The sequence below is a fragment of the Perissodus microlepis genome, chromosome 6, assembly GCF_051167445.1.
Source record: "Perissodus microlepis isolate ML-2025 ecotype Zambia chromosome 6, ASM5116744v1, whole genome shotgun sequence".
Lineage (NCBI taxonomy): Eukaryota > Metazoa > Chordata > Actinopteri > Cichliformes > Cichlidae > Perissodus > Perissodus microlepis.
Window position 1 is genome coordinate 20,598,881 of NC_140466.1, and position 19,523 is coordinate 20,618,403.

A 19,523-nucleotide genomic window follows, 5' to 3' on the forward strand; every position below is an offset into this window, starting at 1 on the left:
CTAAGTATTTGCTATTGGAAGACATCTACTTTAATTACCTGAGAAATACACATCTGTCAGATTACACACAAGCCATAGTCATGTGATATTACTCGTCTGAGTATTGCTGCTAAAATAGCTCTAGCACAACACTTTCGCATCATTTGTGAAAGCTTGGATTTAAGAAAGGAAGAAAAAGTTCTCTTCATTTGAGGCTGAGAAGTCATCCATTCTCTGCACTTTTTATTTTATTTCATTTTTTTTTAATTCGTTGTTTGAATTTGGATGACAGTATTTCGAAGAGGCTTTGAACACTGTAAGAGGCAGTGATGTTCAAAAGCCAGTCTGGATCCCCTGCTTCCCCCCGGCATACTGCTCACTGAACTCCTGCCATGTTAGAGGAAGGAATCCTTAAATTCTTTTGGTGGGGGAGATAGAAAAGACATCTGGATTATCAGTGACATCTTGTAAAGGCCAAAGTATGGTTTAACAATGGCTTGACAGAAACATGTGAATAATAAGATTGTTGACAGTTCAGATTTGGTGTGGTATAGTAATGACCTAAACATGTTTTCAATAGACTAGTATTATAGATGTTAAAGTTAAAGGTTCTTTGTGTAATATTTACCAAATCTTTGTTATTTACGAGACCGGTTAACTGAACTGTAATAGACAGGGACACATGTACAAGTATTCTGGGCAAGGCTTGTTGTGATCAACTCAAATCTTTAATATTGATCAATCTGTGGGCCTATTATTGCCATCTTAATAAAGGATCTAATTCTAAAAAAACTGTATTATTAAAACATGTTAGAAACTATATTTGTCTCTTCAGCACTGACATGCAATTAATAGAAGATGCTGTACAAAAATAAATAAATCTCAAAACATTAGACTATTTTACTTCCAATTACTCTTCCAATATATTGTAGTCTTGTTCAGCACATGCAACCACAATCTTAGCAAAGACCACTGACATGGCACTTTCCAGATGGTGATCCTTCCTAGGATGGTTGTTCACAGAGTGCTGTAAGAAAGCACATTAATGGAAAGTTGACTTGATGTAAAAGTGTGGCATGAAAAGATATACAAGTAACAAGCTTGTAGAATGACTGGCAAGAACTTAGGAAAGCTTTTCAAGGAATGGGCTGAGGCTGGTGTCTGGAGATGAAGAGCGACCACATGCACATGTCTTCAGGAAAGGGACTTCAGTTGTCACATTCCTATTATCAAGCCACTGCTTCTGTCGAGATAATAACAGACACATCGTATCTGGGCTAAGGAGAAAAAGAACTGGTGGGTTTCTTGGTACTCTAAAGTCCTCTTTTCAGATGAAAGTAATTTTTTGAATTTCTTGTGGAACTCGGTCTGGAGGAAGAGTGGAAAGGCTCATAATTCAAGGTGTTTGAAGTCCAGTGTGAAGTTTCTGCAGTCTGTGATGACTTGGGGTACCATGTTATCTGCTGCTGTGTTGGTGGTGTTTTATCACGTCCACAGTTAGGACACGATTTAAGAGCACTTCGACTTTCCATCTGGTGACAGAGTTTACAGAGTTGCCAATTTTCTTCACCATCAGGACTCGTTACCTGCTCACAAAGTCAAAACTCCTACCAGATTGTTTGCTGACATGTTATTACAGTTCTTGATTGCCCTGCCAACCTGCCTGAACCCCACAAAGAATCAATGAGGTATTGTAAGAGGAAGATGAGAAATACCCGACCCAAAAATACAGACGAGCTGAAGGCTGTTGTCAAAGAGTGTTACAAGACCATCACTTCTATGTCACGCTGTAATTTGTAGTCGGGGGTTTCCAACCAAATGCTGCTGTGTACAAATGAACATACTTTGAAGAGTTTTAAATGTAATTTATGAGCTGTAAGCCATAATCAAAATAATAATAAAGGCTTGAAATATTTGACTTTACGTGTATTGAATAGAGCCCTTATATGAAAGTGTGTACATTTCATATAAACAAGGGCAATTTCTCAAGTATAAAGTAGGACCATTGAAAACTGTACACATTATGTTCTGTGAATGTCATTTTTCAGCAAAGACATTGTGTCTCGACAGAGATATTGCAGTTTTCTAAAAACTCGATTTTCCTCCCCTGTTGGGGTGAAATTTTAGAGCAAGATTTCCAATTAAATCTACCTAAAGCAAGGACCTAGTAAAATTGTTTTATCTATTATCATCTTTAAAACTGTCGTATATCACTGTTAGCTCTGCTACTTTTATTATTTGGAAAACTGCAGGTGGTCAGTACATTAAGATATTTGCTATCCAGGCAGTGAACTCACAACAGTTTTAGTGTAGTGTTTGCATTCTGATGAAAAATCAAACCACTGGTGTTTCCTTCATATGTGGCTGTCAGACTCAAACACTTCTTCACCTGCCCGTGAGACAAAAATACACGTGCGAAGGCATAGCACATTTTTAGCTGATGCCTTGAGAAAGGTGGTAATAGTAAGTAATGCTTCACCTGTATGATAAGAATGACAGCTGTGTCGTTATGCAGAGCGCCTCCTGTTAGCGTACGTCTTCTCATTACTTCTGCCATTGCCCGGGGGTCATTGCTGGATCTTGTGAAACAACACACTCATCTGTCTTTGGGCAGTATCTTCTGACACTTTACTATGTCAGCATATGGCTTGCCCCAGGGTTCTGAACAGCAGTTCTGCACAGATGCTGGTTGCCTCGTTGCCTCTCTGCTACTCTACCAGAGAAAATGCATCACATCAAAAAAGATTGCCTCAGAAACACAGCCCTTCTAGTTTAACTGTTGTTTTTACTGTTCTCTTACCACTATGCCCTCCAGTCAAGAGAAATCTCGGCTTTATTATTCTAAATATAGTGCCATATAGAGGTTTGAAATAGTATTTCTCAAAAATAAGAGGTCTGTGTGATAAATACATACATTTTCATATCTGATAGAAATGATAAGTGGACGACAGGGATCTTTTTCGTATCTAATAGATGTCACAGAAATTAAGCTATACATGCAGCAACAATATAGATGACTGATATTTGACACAAACTTGTTTGCGATGTAGATTAAATAAATCTCACTAAGCAATATGATTAATTATGGCTCGATCCAATTTAAGGAGTGCTATGATATATGAGTTTGGCCATCAAGGAAGCTGAAACTGAAACAGCTAAAGGGAATTCAGCCATTATTTATCTTATTACCTATATTTATGCTTTTCTTACTTTGATGTGTGAGAAAGTCTTTATTAAAATCACATTTCTTTAAAAACTCTGCATAACAGGGTGTTATTAGGTTCATTTACTTATAGGTAGGTATAAAAAAATCAATACAGTCACACATTTTGTATTTTTGTCCTCATGGTTGTCCATTGTAGTGTGAGTAAATTTGACTGAGAAGCACAGCTCTGCATGTTTTATGAGAAGAGCCTTTGGTGGTTGAAGAAAAGCTTGTTGCTAGTTATGTAAGGCTGTCTCTTAAAATACTTATCTTTTTCTCCAAAGTAAAATCGGCAGGTCTGGGCCATCTATGCAAATGAGACTGCATGATTACAAAAGTGTTTTACTTTCCACAGCTCACAATCTATCTCTGTCTACATTATGGTTAAGCACAGCTTATCTCTGTGAAGCATTTTTCTTTTTCTACATGATAGAAAAAAAAGGTTGACGGTTTTTAAACATGCACTTAACCATAAGATTAACCAAACATCCCCAATGACATTTTTTTTAAGCTAAATTTCATTCAGCTTCAGCAGCCACGTGTTGTTGATGCTGGTTCACTCTGCCTAGAGTTCATGTGATCTGTTTTTTGTGTCAAAGCTGTCATTTTCCTGATACTTATAGATATACTTTTCCATGTCAGAAGTGTTTATTCATTCTATGTGACAAAACTGTAGAAGTATGTGGGAGCAACAGGGGAAAGCCCAAGGTCAGTATGTCTTGTTTATGTTTGATAATTTGTGAATCAATTTGCTGCTAAATACACTCATGGTGTATCAATATAGTTCTGGAAAATCAGATGTTTTGTGAACCAACACAAACATGATTTTGCTTGTCCGGTACAGAGCCTGGACTGAAAAGAGAATGGCAATATGCCAGCCTATGTTGTTTGCATCTGTGATAATGAGCCCACAGGTGTCAATAATCCGAGATTCTGGCTGGTAGTGGAGTTTGCACAGATGTGGCAGAAATGGGTGTCTGCTTTTTTGGGAGTGATATTTCCTCAATAAGAAAGTATGCTTTTTACAGTTTGTTTGTCTTTTATTTCTTGCAGGCAGCCAACGTCTTCCCTTATGACCTATAAACCTGGTTTACCTTGATAAAACAGGGTCTTATTATCGTAAGAAACAGACACCAAACAAGCCAATTTTCATGAATAACTGCTGAACAACTTTGGCCTCTACATTTTCTGTTATATATATTCTTTCAGCGTTAGTTGGTGTTACACTGCTTGAAGGTGGAGTTAGTAGTCGATATAGGTTATTACATGCACAGGAGTGAACCTAGTAATTATAGTTATTATTTTTCCACATATTGTACAGAGAACTGAATCATTAGATGTTGCCCACGTACTCAAACTATATTAGCGTAGCTGTATGTGATTTTGTGCTCACCATCTGGCCAGTAAAAAAGGCCTGAGACAGTGTGGTAATGGTCTACATTCTTTTTCCATCATCATAATCTTCACTTTAAACACCTAAATATTATAGTGGACAATAAATAATTCCCTAAATAGCAGACAGAGAGTAATTCATCTACACAGTTGTTGCGTGTCTGATCTGTGTCTTTAAATTCTAGGTTCTCTCTCTTGATGACAAACCCAGGGCACCTGCGGGCATATTTAAGTGGCCTCTATAGCTCCCTCTCTCTTGCTTTTTACCCCTTTCACTTTCCTCATCCTTCACACAGGGTCCCTTTGTTACACTTTTATTTTATTTTATTTTATTTTTTTATCAATAAACTTAATTAGAATCTTAACCTGTCTTTTGTCCCAAATGTTTTGGCCCTTTGAGCTTTTTGTAGCAAATCTAAATAAATTGACAGCTAATCTATTTTTCTGTGATCATAGTTTTCTTAGAGTCTGATTACTATATTTATCCAATACATTTAGTTTCTACCTTGAGGAAACCTATAGTCTGTTGATTGAGCCAGTGGGAACACTAGTTAGATTTGTAGGACTTTCTGTGTAGCGAGCATACAGCCGGGCCAATTTGTGACTCATGAAAGCACTGTTCACATAGTGTGTCCAGTTTTCATTCTTCTTGCATTCTTGTCATGATAACATGTTCACCTGAACTTTTTTCTTAATAAAATTGCTTTTCATTAAAGTTACTACGTTGCAATCTGTAGGTTTATTGACACTTTACATAGGCTATAAGATACAGTAACCCCAAGAAACATGAAAATGAAACCCGACCTTCAGTGTATTGATCCTTTAAGACTCCGAGCCCATGTTATATTCATTTAGTACACTGTAGAAATGACTCAATTATTTAGCAGCTTCTAAAATTGAAGCGGCAGATCTTTATAATATCAGCAGGCTTAATAAAATATGGAACTGCAGTGACAACACTAAGCCTAGTTTAGGTTCTTACTTTTTTGGACAGGGATCCTATTAATAGCTTCACGTTCACAGGGCTTTAAATAGTGGGGAATGAGCATGCTGTGCTGCTAAAATGGGTAAATACATGTAGATTACTTGCGATAAGAAAAAAATAAGATCTATTTGTGAAGTTTCATCATTAGATTAGCGCATGCTGCAGAGCAGTTATGTGCAGTCGTTCTAAATCCTCTGATTATTTGTTTGAGTCTGCAGTGAAGAAGGCACAGATACTGTCGATTCAGATGACTTCTGTTGTTAATCATCTCAACATGATATAAAATCCAAACTTTGTTGTACTGTAGTGATATTATTTTCACACACTCCTCGAAGCCCCCTTTTTTCCCCTGAGGATTGCTGCACTGATTCCTTTGACACTGATCCTTGTGACCGTACCCATACCATTTCAGAATGAGATTTAAGAAAGCTTTTATGTGGTTTGTCTTTGAAGTGAGCATCATTTTGGGTGGCACATATTTTGGCATTTGTTATGAAGATTATGCGCCTCAAGGGGTGTCATGCAAAGAAATGAACCCGAGTCAAATGGGGACTCACTGACATTTTCACTAAAGAATAGGTAAATCTACTAAACTTTCTTTCTTTTTTCCTATAGAGGTAGTTGAGAGTTTGACAGTTAAAATGAATGCGCTGTTGCTGAAATGTTCTAATTGGCCAGCCTTGCACACAGATTTAAAACCCACTCTCTCCCACTCTTTGTTTTCCTTAGATTAGTTCCCAAAGGCCTAATCATGGGCTGTTTTGCACACTAGTTGAAATAATATTTTGAGATAGCTCTTTTCATCCAAGCATTTTCTTAGGCTTGCTAATAATTTTCAGTGCACTACACTCAGAGTATGTGGATGTAAGCTTTGACTCCTTTTAGACCTGAATGCAAATGTGTTAACGCATCAAATGCTCCACCTGAAAACTGCTTCTACCATTTACTGCCCCACTCAGTTTTGTTCTGTCAGCTACACATCACATTGTCCTGTCATTCCTCAGAATGAGTGAAGAAACAGCACTGATACAAAGATATCTGCAGTGAGAATGATAATGAAGGAGTAGGAGGATCAAACAGGGATTTGAGCTAAGGGGTTACTAATGAGGAAATATTATGGGGAGACTGAAAGCCTATTGCTCTCAAAGCAGAATGAATGAATGCTGTTCTTAGAGGTTCACCTTGGGGAATTAGATGTGCGAATCATTATCGCAGAAAATGCTTTTAATTCATTGGCTCTGCTGTTCTACTGAATCATGTTTTCCTGCACTTATTTGTTCAGTTCTGTGAGTGTTCACGCCTGCAAGTTAGAACCACCAAATATGTTCTTGAAGTATAAAGATTTTGTACAAATATCACATATCAAGAGCAAACACTTGAAAGAATTCAAGTTCAAACCTGGCAGTTTTTAGGTGCATGAATATCTTTATTTGTCAGAAAATAAACCGGGAAGTAGAAAAATATTTGACAGCATTGCCATTTTTTATTTTTTAAATTCATACATTTTTTCCCTTCTTATTCATTGTTATATGACACAGTTTCTCTCCAGCATTTGCGTTTAAGTATGCTGCCAAGAGACTTTTAGAGGATATAGCTGCAAGAGCACATGTTGGGGTTAAGAATGTCAGAGCTTGACACCATTGCAGTGTGACACTTCCTGCTAACATTCTTCCTATTTGCCACCCGAAAACCTATTCAGGTACCAATATTAATGCTGGCTAATCCTTCTCGCCTTGCACTTCAGGACTTGTTAACTTCAAAAGATATTTTAAATAACACAGTATAACACCAGCTAAGCAAAGTCCTCGGTGACAAGGTATTCAGCCTTGCTGAATTTTAGAGCTGTAAAGCCGCCTCTCTGCCTATTCATTCGGTTTGACTCTGTAGTTTGTGTATGAATGGATGTTCAGCTTCCTGGTGATTAAGCGATCAGTAGTGTGTATTGTTCCTGCAGCCAAACACTTGGTGGTCAGCTAGTGTGTAATATGTGGCTTTAGGTCATCACAGCAGCTACACACGTTTTAGTACAGTCACAGCGAGGCGACTAAGTTGTATGCTTAGAAAAATGTAGAAGGCCCCATCTTGCTTTCGTCCCCTGGACACATTATGCTCTTTACACATCAGGGCTTGCAAAATTTCAAAATCCCTGGTAGCCCTTCGGGCAGGGACTCTTCAGTTTTTTGGTAGCCCAAAATAAATTTAAGTAGCCCAAATAAAAAAGAGAGCAATTTTTTGATTGATGTTTTGTTTCCTGTTTTGTTTCCTTTACAATATTATACATTAAAGTGTAATATTGTAAAGGAAACAAAACATTAATCAAAAAAATTGTTGAAAAACAAATTACAACATTGTATAAAAATTACAATCATCAACTCAAATACTTGGTTCTAATTGAACAGAAATTTCTATGAACTTGTAAGAACTGTGTAGAACATGAATCAGTCTGTGTCAGATCCTGAATTTGAAATTTCCACTTAAGTCACGGGTAAGAGGAAAGTGGAACCAAGATCTAGGCCATTTGCTTTTTGAAGTTTGCAAAGACTGCTAAATTTTGCCAGTGGTAGTTCACTCTTTGCAACATAGTACGCTGTTTTAAACTGATTTTCAGGTTTATTTTTAGTATGTTATTTGCAATTGGTGTTTGTTCTGGGAAAGATATTGCAGACTGAGCAATAATGCATTTCTTGCATTTCTCATGGGTTCTAATGGGGGCCTTTTCTTAAAATGACTGGTCCCAGTAACAAAGGCGCTTGTCAACTCAGAAATCGAGGGAAAACCAACAACACACCCGGCAGAACATTATGTTATTTACAGGGGTGCACATAAGTGGTCCGCATGTGCGCATTCGCTGTCAAAATAAAAGACGCGCACCAGATAAGTTGCTGCAACGCGCGTTTGCGTCCATATAAACGGCACTGTTTTTGTCCGCTAGAGTGGGAATTTTACGGCACGTTCCGCACCACATCTCTGTGCGTTCATCATTTGTTTGAAGCCAGCTCACCTCCTGCAACCACTTTTCCGAGAATACGCGCTTCTTTTGTGGTTCAGACTCCTTCTGACATTTCTTTGGAGGTGGAGGAAAACCAAAGTAATTGCTTAAAGGAGCTTACTTCTTCGACATCTTTAAGAGTTCTAAACAAATGTCTGTCCTCCTTCAGAAAATCCTATGTACGCAAACACGCGTTGCAACTTCTTATCTTGTGCGCGTTTTTTATTTTGACAGCGAATGCGCACCTGCGGACCACTTATGTGCACCCCTGGTTATTTAGCTTGTCATATTGCAGCCACAGAAATTCTTTTGTCCATGAAACCATAAAGCTGCACTTTCTTTTTGCCTTATAGTCTGCTTTGTCATAACTTTTCCGTTTTGTGGTAAGCTTTTCTTTGGCTGTCACTTCTTCACCCTGGCTCAGCATAACTAAAATATATATCCTGCTGCTTTTACACACGCACTCACATAACGCTCAGCGATTCTCTGCGCGATCAACCGCTCACATGTTTAAGCTTGCTGCGGAAGATTTCACTTGTCATGTTTGCATAGTAAGCTAACGATTGATAAGACGATGTCAGAGGAATTGGTGCGCAAATTATCATCACTCACCAATCAGTGCTGTCGCTCTCTATACACAGTTCGCGCGATTGCAAAGTGAAAGCAAAAAACAAGCGCAAATTCAAACGCGATTTCAATATGTCACATATTGACAGTGGCTCACCGATGCCAATGACATAATTACCCAGCTACATTTCCGAAAGAATGCAAAAGCATTGACATATATTTTTCCTTCCTACGATAGCCCGACGGGCAGGGCAGAGATAGATTTTGGTAGCCCGACTGGAAAAATCGCTAGCCCCGGGACGTCGGGCTAGCGATTTTGCGAGCCCTGTACATGTCTAAAAATGGTCTTGTAAAAAATTTTAACATAGAACCTTGAGTATTGTGTATCAGTTACTATATAACATGATAAAGGTTAAAATAATCTCTCTGGATATGTGTACAGGATCTTACATGTGTAGTTGGCTATTACGCACGCACACATGCACACGCACTTCTGTAGTGTTCAGTGGTTAAATCATCACTCATCCTTTGGATGCGAGTCTTAGAGGTTGAAGGCGGAAAATTGAATGGCTACGCAGAGTCAAGGGGATTTACTACTGACGGACGAGTCCACTGGTCAGTCTCTGCAGAGGAGTGGCCACATTGATCAGCAATAAAACTGGAACAAAAGACACAGCAACTCTTTATAACTAAAAGGAGGCATAAACCTCAGGACTTCTGCAGCATAACTATGATTATAAGTCTTTTTTTTTCCTTTCGGATATTTAAAGGATAAATTATTTCTGTTACTTGGAGTTAAAATTGTTAAAGTTTGATGAAAAAGCATGGGTAAAAACTGAACCAACATAAAATTGAGAGTGCAAGTTTTTTTTTGTGTCTGCTTGGGTATGGCCAGGAAATTTTGTTTTGGTTTTGTTCTAAGCTTGTTTCTTTCTTGCTCAGTGTCCGGGTCTTGATGTTATCACCCCTGTGTTCATCTCTCTTGTTTCCCTAATCACTTTTTAGTTTCATCTTATTACTGGCAAAACAATTACATGTGCGCCTGCGTTTTATGAAATGTATGTTCAGCTGAAATTTGTTGAAGATGACTCAATCCTTGTTGATCTTCTCGTGGTATCACAGATAAAGCTGTGTATCCATACAGCTCAGGTATACACAGATCCATCGCTAGTTTATTGGATGTTTCCAGGGTTGTGTTCTTGTGGGTTAGCAATAACTATAAATCAGACACATTTTTAATTAAATTAAATTCAAGTCAAGTCACATGACTCTCCTATGAGCAAGCACTTGGCAACAGTGGGAAGAAAAAAATCCCTTTTAACAGGAAGAATCCTCTAGCAGAACCAGGCTGGCATGACCAGTTGGGGGTGAGGGAAGGGAGACAAGACAAAAAACACACTGTGGAAGCGAGCCAGAGATTAATAATAACTCATGCTTAAATGCAAAGTGGTGAATAAACACAGAAAGCGTGAAAGAAACCCTCATGGACACCAATGTCTGTGAGGGTCTCGCAAAAGTACCACAGTTTAAGAAAACCTCGACCTTTTATACTTCACATTTTTCATTTCTTATATTGTGCTCAGCTCGCACTAGACATTTGTTGTAAGCAGAAGAACTTTATTTCATACATGCCAGTAAATAAATGGGATCTGACATATTGTGTTTACATCTGGCCGCTGGAGAACCACATAATGTAAAATAGCATGTTGCAGAATCACCATCTGTGTGGAGGGCCCCTGTGGTTCAGCACATAACAACATAATGAAACAAAGCGCTCAGTGTGTTTCTCTTCACCCTCAGGAAGTGTTCAGACAGAGATTTTAATTCTTTCCTCATTCGGAAGCACTAAACCAAACGAGAGTCTCCCTGCTTAGTTGGTTAAGAATAAATATTTTACATTGGTGCATCATCTGTGCAGAATGACTATGCCTTTTTTTTTTAATTTTTACATACCACCAATGATGCCATAATTTCTGATCATTTAATTCTAAATCTACTGATTAGACATCTATATTTAGGCTTTCATGTGATTACTAATGTTATGCTGGTTAATACTTTTATGCGCTTAGCGAAAGCCAATTTTAAAATTGGCTTAAGTAAAACTGACAAGTCGGTTCACTGACACGTGCACCTCCTGTCGTTTTAACAATGTATATCATTTCACACATGACCTCATAGAGTTGATGCGTAATCTTAAAGAATTAAATACCCTACCAAATATCTTGGAAGAAATACTCACTATTTCTAAGCTTAATGAGACAGATCTATATGGGTGTGCTTTACAGGTTGCATAGAGAATAATAGTCTAGCAAAGGCTGACTGTGTCTGAGCGGTGTGCGTTAAGGCTGAGAGGAGGACATAACTTGTGGTTGTTTGGAATGAACCTCGGTGTGGTCTTGCATAAAGTCCAAACAGTGCTGCTAATATGCACGATAAATGGGCTTACCAAGGGCCAATTACCAGCTGCCAGAAAGGGCAAGGCTGCCTTGCGCAGACAGTGAATTTATTTTGTTTTGTGTCAGAGCACTAGGGAGACATTATTGTGGCTCACTTCATTTTTTCATTTTGCAAACTACTTGTTTCTAACTCTTTCCTTGGGGCATGCATTCGATTATTCAGTGAGCACAATTCTTATTTTGTGCTTGCAAGTGATAATGTATCATTCAGACTTTCTTGTGTTAAAGTCATGATGTTCGGAAAATATCTTTAAGCCAATGAGCTGAGTTATGAGTTGGTGTCACAGTGCTACAGCAGGTACTATACCTCTCTATGATGTGTACCTTTATTACATACTTTCCCCCCGCTAACATCTTTAGACGAGCAGTAAGTACCGGGTTATGTTTAATGTGACACACGCTGCATTTAAAGATGGAAACAGCACATAATTTGCATTCATTACAAGTCTTAGAGAGTGACTTTAAGGTCAGCACCATCTCTCCTGGTTGGAGCCAGAACCCTCCAAATATTTTTCCCTGTTTCTTGATTGGCTGAGAATGGCAATGGCTTTTTGTAGTGCACCATATCAGCGTGAAAGTGACCGTGATTGAATTTAAATGACTCAGCCACAGTAAAAATCTTAAATATCTAAGGACCTCAAATCGCTATGTCATTCAGCCTCATGCAAAAGCACTGAAATACCCCCTGCAATGCTTTTTGCTCCCAGTAATGTTTGTTTGTTAAGTCTGATGCAAATTCTTCACCTAATTAGCATTATCCCCACTGGCCGTTCATGTAGGTCCTTAAAATTAATTATTTGTTTGTGCTTCTTGGAGTAAATAGCCTGTGTAATACATGGGTAACAGTTTTTAACTGTTATTGAAGTTAAAGTTATTTAATATGAAGTGAAAATGGTATAATTTTTGCTTCTCTAGAGCTCATTCTTGGGATATTCAGCTAAGCATACGCATGCATGGACAGTTAGGCAAAAGCAATACAGCTAAGTCTGTATGAAGGTAATGGAGTCGATTCCAGCTCGGTGCCTGCTGTGAGGTTATCACAGATATAATTAAACATACATAATTTTTTAAGCTACTGTTGCAGAACAAAACATCACCTAGGTTTGACTTTAGTGATTCTCTCCCTGTGGGAAGTAGCTTGGCTGATACAGTAGCGATCGCTGTGTGTATTTGACAGGCCAACCCTGTGTTTATGAATGGATGAGGGTTTGAAGAGCAGATAAACCACACAGATTGATAACTCAGTATGTTGTTCTCTTCCATGGAAGAGTTATATAAGACATTATATCAACACTCAAGTTCAAAAAGGGCTGATCAACTTTTAATGCAGGCAAGATAAGAAGGCAACTCTACAAACTTGGCCTCTAATAACTAGTAAGAGAAACGAACAGCAGCTGCTTGCATTTTAGGATAAACTTAATTTTTGCTTATTGGTATGTGGACTGGTTCTGACATAGCTCTTTCTACCCTAGCGGAGCATTCAAAGAGCTTTATAATGACTCTATATGACATGTAACTCTCATAAATCAGAAATGTGTTGAATGCGTATGCATATAAGAGACACTTGACTCTTAACATCAGTTAAATAAAAAAGGACTGTGGGATTGTTTCATTACCGTATCCATACTCTGCAAAACCTTAAAGACTGCTTGGAGTGTAGGTATAATAATATGGCACCGTTAATGGGTTAATAAAATTAGTAATACCTTATTCACAGGACTGGAGCAGAAGTCATTTTAATGTAAGCTTGCAAACTGACATTGGACATATGTTACTATGTGATGGATGACAAAGGGTGAGCTGGCCTCTTCTTTTCAAATGCTGCAGTAACATGGTGAACTGTCATTATCTGCATTGTTTCTGCATGCATGCACACAAGCCATTGACGCTAGAGTAATGACTAATCTGCAACAATAGAGCTGGCTAAGCTTAGCTGTTGTGTAACTTTATCTGTAGTCATGTAATTGTAATATAACTGCATTAATTAACTTACAGCTGTTTTTTGGGGTTCTTATCTTTGTCAACAATCAAAAAAATGTGTTGGTGATCTGCTTGGAAAAACCAGGTAGTTATTTTTTGATTGTGTTCCTGTGTTAATGAATGGTTTTATTTGAGTGTCACTAACTCTGAGTGTTTCCTTATCTCTGCGGTGAAGGGAGTTTTTGGTATTATAGACGAGTGTGAGTTTGTGCGTCTGTGTGTGTGTTTCTGTCCATTCATGTGTAAATATAATGATGAGTTATTGATTTATAACAACCAGGATTGAAATAAACACATCGTTGCACTTCATATTGAGCACTAATTCCACTGTGCCAAGTGGTGCTGAACAGATGACCTGATGGTTAAGATGTATCAGAGTTTCTAAATCCTAAAATAATGCTATTGAATCATGAATTCGTTTCTAGACAAATACACGATGACCTAAAAGTTTAACTTGGTCTTTCAGCTTTACTATTCCTGGATCCATTATGAGTGAAGCCATACATCATTAACGCTTATATTGCAGGCTAGAAGCCCTGAACTAATGCCGCCTTGACAGGACATAACTTTGCTCTTAGGGGCTTTTCAGAGTGAAAGCTTCTGGTATATTCCTCAAACTAATCATATCACTCTATTGTGCAAGTTCAGCTGCCGTCAGACAGATAGTCCAAAGGCAGTCTCTGACTGGAGTGTGGAATGAGCAATTCTGCCCATGTACTTCCTCCCTGGCTTCAGATGGGAGTGTATAATTATGTACAGCAAATGTGTCACCAAGATATAAGCAGCCAAATGTTTCTAGTCCTGATTTGCCTGTACAAGCAGCAATGATTGGTTATGCTCTTGCCCTCTAAGCTGAGTGACTTTAATGTATTCTTTGTTTCATTATTTGTCTTAATTATGCTAAAAGTAGGATGTTATTCTTTGAGAGGTGATCATTTTGTTTCTATGATGATATCACTTTTGATACAGTGCAGTGTTTGGTACTTTACACTGATAGCTAAATGTTTTTTTAATGTTGTGAAAGAATCCATAACTACAGTGCTGTGCAAAAGTCTTAATATATACCCTCAGATGTACTTGTAATTTTTTAAAAAGTTTTTAAGGTCTTTGAAAGTTTTTCTTTGTGCATTGGCTGCTTTTTTAGTCTTGTCTTTTTACCTGAAAATCTTCAGAATTGTTACTTTTGCTAGTTAAGGAAGCTAACTCAAGGGATGAACCAGTGTTGTGTCTACACAAAGATGGAAACAGCACATACACAAAATAATCAACAGCAAAGGTCTTGTTTTAATAATTTATATTTGTTGTCAATTTTTCCTTTGCATCTATAAATAAAAAAATACCAGAGATAACACCTTTTGACAAACATGAAGCAGTAATCTGTGCACCAAGGTGATTCACAAAGAGCTATTTACTAAAAAGTTGGCATATCTCTGCATGATGTATACTGTGTCCTAAAAAATGTGCAACTGGACAAGTGGAGGACAAAAGAAGACTTGGCAGGCCTGCAGACTATCTGCAGCAGGTGAACAGTATCTGAAAGTCATGGATCTGAAAAAATCCAGCAATCAAACCTGACACAGGACCTGAAAAATACATTTGATCCTTGAGCAAATGTACCTATCTAATGTTCACCAAAACCTAATCAGAAATGCACTCAGTGTAAGGGTGGCTCTCAGAAAGCCATTCATAACGATGGGAAAGAAGAAGAAAAAGACTGGTCTAAATCAGTGGCAAAAAAGGTCTTATGATAGCCATCTGTAACACACAATAAAAGCTGTAATGGTTTGTGGTTGAATTTCAGCCAGTGATGTTGGGAATTTTGTCAAAATCCACGGAGTTATTAACATAGATAATTGCTGTCAGATTTTGATCCACATGCAGTACTATCTGGAAAGTGTCTGATTGGCAAAAGCTTCATTTTTCAATGTGACAAGGATCCCAAACACACTGCCAATTTATTAAAAGCCTACCTGGATAGAAAAACAGAGAAAGGAACACTATCAGTCATTGACAATCCTCCCCAGAGCCAGGACCTCAACAAAAACAACATAATCCTGTAAAACACTGAAGTTTTAGTAATACAGTTAGATGGACTAACAGTATTAGTAAAATATATTTGTGTTTGTGCGTTCCTGCAACATTCCTGCAAAAGCACTGATGGATATTGTCAGTGGTTGCAGCCCAAGACAGGTACTTGACTGATGCTGCACACAGTTTAGCAGTAATAGAATCTAGAATGAATAACCTCATTATTTTTGTGAAGGTCCAAATTATGAACGAAGCTTGGACTATTTGTCATCTTGTTTTCGTTCAACTTTTTTCCTTTGTGCAAAACCAGCACAAGTCATACTCCCTGCATTATTATGGAATGTACAGAAACCAAAGAAAGAAGATTAGTGTAATTACATTCTTTATAGGATTGGGAAAATTGCCCATATTGTGTTTCAGTATTACACTGGGTAACATTTATAAAGTGTTTAGATAACAGTATGTTTACAGAGCTAATAATACAGTTTTTGACAATATCTTCTTTTTATGCATAGGTAGTCCCGTATCTCCCCCCCCCCCCCCCCCCCCCGTGATCCTGATTTGCAAAGTGTTGAGATCAGAATATTATAAATCACAGTAATATAATGCTCCCCTATATAATCCCATACTCAAACCACTATCATCTCAGTGGCACTGATCACCATGCCCAGAACAACTGAACATCTCTGCCATCAAGCCTTGAGTAATAATTATATTACTGACTTATTATACACTATATGAACTTGAACCCAGTAATTACTCATGACCTCGGTATTGTTTACATAAGAACATTATCAACATTTCAGCCAGATTGGTGCTGAATAACACAGTAGGGTTTTCACTGCCATTATTTCATAGTCATTTCCAAGGACCAAATGAATAGAAATAAAAATATATAAAGTGGGTAAAATGAACATGTTACTTAATGGTAATAAGTATTTTATATAAAAGAGAGGGTTTAGATGCATTATTATGCTACCATATCAGTGGCATAATGTCATTAAAATTACATAATTACTACTAATTATCACATAATAGCTATCAAAAATATCCTCTGATGGTTGGCAGTATGGCTGTGAGGGGGTTTCTTGGACTGTATTTGGTTTTGGAGGCTTACATAATACAGTGGCTTATGAATGTATAAAGATTTCAGCAAGCCCTGTAACAGGTACTAGGTTGTAGCAGTTTTTAATGTTTTAGAATAATATAATAATAAAATAATACATACTGGATCTTCCTATTACTTTTGGTGTTCTCATTATCTTTAATTGCTGGGATGTGCAGGTTATGTGCCGTAACCTCAGAAACAACGATGACCATACACCATAGCAACAAGCAGCAAATCAGTGTGTTCAGTAAGTTTTATATTTTCCTCTCCTGTTATGAAGGTGACTACTCTGGTGAACACCAGCAACAAAGGGCCATCCAGTAAGAAGAAGGGACGCTCTAAGAAGGCCCATGTCCTGGCAGTGTCTGTTGAGCAGGCTACCCAGAACTTTCTTGAAAAGGGAGAGCAGATTGCCAAAGACAGCCAGGACCTCAAGGAGGAGCTTATTGCTGCTGTGGAGGATGTTCGTAAGCAAGGTAAGCCCGACTGTTTGTGCTTTCATTTTTGTTTTTAAATTGTGACTGGTCAGATAACAAGCTTGTTAGTGTGTGTAATTCCTTATGCTTATTCACTGTTAGACATCTAGTAAATTTTTCTAGATCATCAATTTCTAGAACATCAGTTATTGTCTTTAAAATGTTTTTTCTTCAAAACCCTTTAAAAGACATAAAAAAAAGTTCCTTTATTTCCAAGCATCCAGTTTGCATATACTTACAATGGAATGGAGACTGGGTTGTTAACCTGTTTATTCTCTGTAACCTATGAAATCAAAATCTCTGTCATTCATTCTGCTTGAAGTACTTTCATTTAGATACGTTTAATTAAGTATCTGTACAGACCACATCTGTCCAGGTTGCAGCTACACATGACACTACTACAGATGAACAGTGAGGAAGTGTGAGATGCATGTGGAATTCAGAGTGTAGTCACATTAATGTTACTGATATGTAGTTAACAAAATCATTCCAATAATCAAAAGTAGTTCTGTATGGGTTATTTAAGGTCTCACTCACACAGGACTATAGACCGGTTGGCAACCACCTGGCAACCTTTAGTTGGTGGGGAAAAATGTGTATTCCTCGACTGAATGATTAATGGAGGTTGCTTCCTGCTGCTGGGTGAAATCAGTTGCAAGAATGGTGCTACACCCCTAACCTACTTACGATTACTTTGCCTACTAGCAGGAAATCACAAGATTAAGAAACCAAATGCAGAAATGAAATGAAGGAAGACTCAATAAACAGTCTAGTAATGAAATCCATAAACAAAATAACATAAATGCAGAGGCAGGAGTAACACGAGGAAACACACTGGGAGTTTAAACACACAATGTGACAAAGAGAAGACAGCACTATTTATGCAAGCACAGACACACTGAGGGATAGTAAGGCAAATGAGAAACACTTGGATAGCAAGACAACGAGACAGCAGAAGTCAAACTAGACATGACACGCTCAAGACTATCTGCTATCAAAATAAAATAGGAAATCACAGACTTGCATACTCAAACTTGAGCTAGAAAGACACATCGGGGAAGGCTAGAAAAATAACAGAAAATAACAAAATCACAGATCATCGCAGTATCTGGTATAACCATTAAGTCACCACAAAAATGGTGTTGGGAAATGGCTTATGCTAAGGCACTGTATTAATGTACAACACCCATGTTTCTACTATTATGACTGAAATAAGGACCCCTACTGACTTTTGCTATGTAAGTATTAGTATTCTAGATGAATAGGGAGCGTAATTGACATAAATGTAATGTTGTGGGAAAGTATTAAGTGTTTTGAATGTCATAGCAAGTCAGCTGTCTGCTCAACTTTAGATGAATGGAGAGTTAAAAGTGGCAAGCCAAATCCATTAAATATAGCAGATTAGTACCCATTAGATTTAGGCTTCACTTGCAGTGCGTGCAGCCTCACGAATGTAATGAGTCTAGTTCTGGAGTTGTTTACCCTAAAGTCATGCATCGTTAAAGCTTCGACTGTCTGTAATGTTGACGGACCTTGCTGAATTTAAGGGTATTATAGATGCCCATTCTCATTAACGATTTGAAACTTAGTCGCTGAAACTTCTGCATGGATGCAGCGCCTCACTCGAACAACAAATCATACTCTACTTTCTGGCGGCTTACACAGATGGAGCAATGTCACAGTACTTTGTAGTTCTCCGAAGTTTATTTTCTGTGCGGAGTGCAAGTCAGTGAGCCTTTATGTGAATCAAATGTTTGTCCCCAGAATGGAATTGGATTCCCTGTTCAGAAACCACATCAGCAGAAAGAGCAAATGGAGCTCAGCATATGTTGTGTTGTAGCCGTATTCCTCATCCTGCTCTGTCAGCACGTACTTGGCTGCTGGTACTGTTGAATATTGACTTGACTGCTTTGGCACACCGCTCTTCTGAGGTGTGAAATAGACTGTTACCATACAGGTCATCACCACAGCTGACATCAGAAGGTTCAAGATTAATCTTCTCGCTTGTTAGGCATGCAAAGCGAAGTGACAAGGTGTGTTAAAAAATATTCTTGGACATTTAAAAAATGTAGGACATGCTTTCAACTAACACTGCAGCATTTTTGTGTGCAAATGGCCATATTTATACTGAAGCAAATTTACAGTCCTTTCTGACTCTTTAGAAAATATGTCCCTGAAAAAAATATTAGACTAAAATACTTACTTCCTGACTTTAAGAAAATAATAGGACGTCAATACTAATACCCCACATATTTGGTAGGTTGTATATAAGTACTGTACATACCAGGTCATCAGGGAGAACAGTTCATATTAATAATGTTAAACTTATGAGCATGAGGATATGCTATGTTGTCTGTA

At 37.9% G+C, this 19,523-nt stretch overlaps 1 protein-coding gene across 1 annotated transcript in view; it reads left to right on the top strand.

The window, feature by feature from the left end:
* ctnna2 (catenin (cadherin-associated protein), alpha 2) overlaps positions 1-19,523 on the top strand; it is a 332,764-nt gene that overhangs the window by 38,811 nt on the left and 274,430 nt on the right. Inside the window, exon 3 of the mRNA XM_084931407.1 lies at positions 16,970-17,165. Coding sequence (XP_084787533.1) covers positions 16,970-17,165 — 196 coding nt within the window. The remainder of the gene's footprint in view (positions 1-16,969; positions 17,166-19,523) is intronic.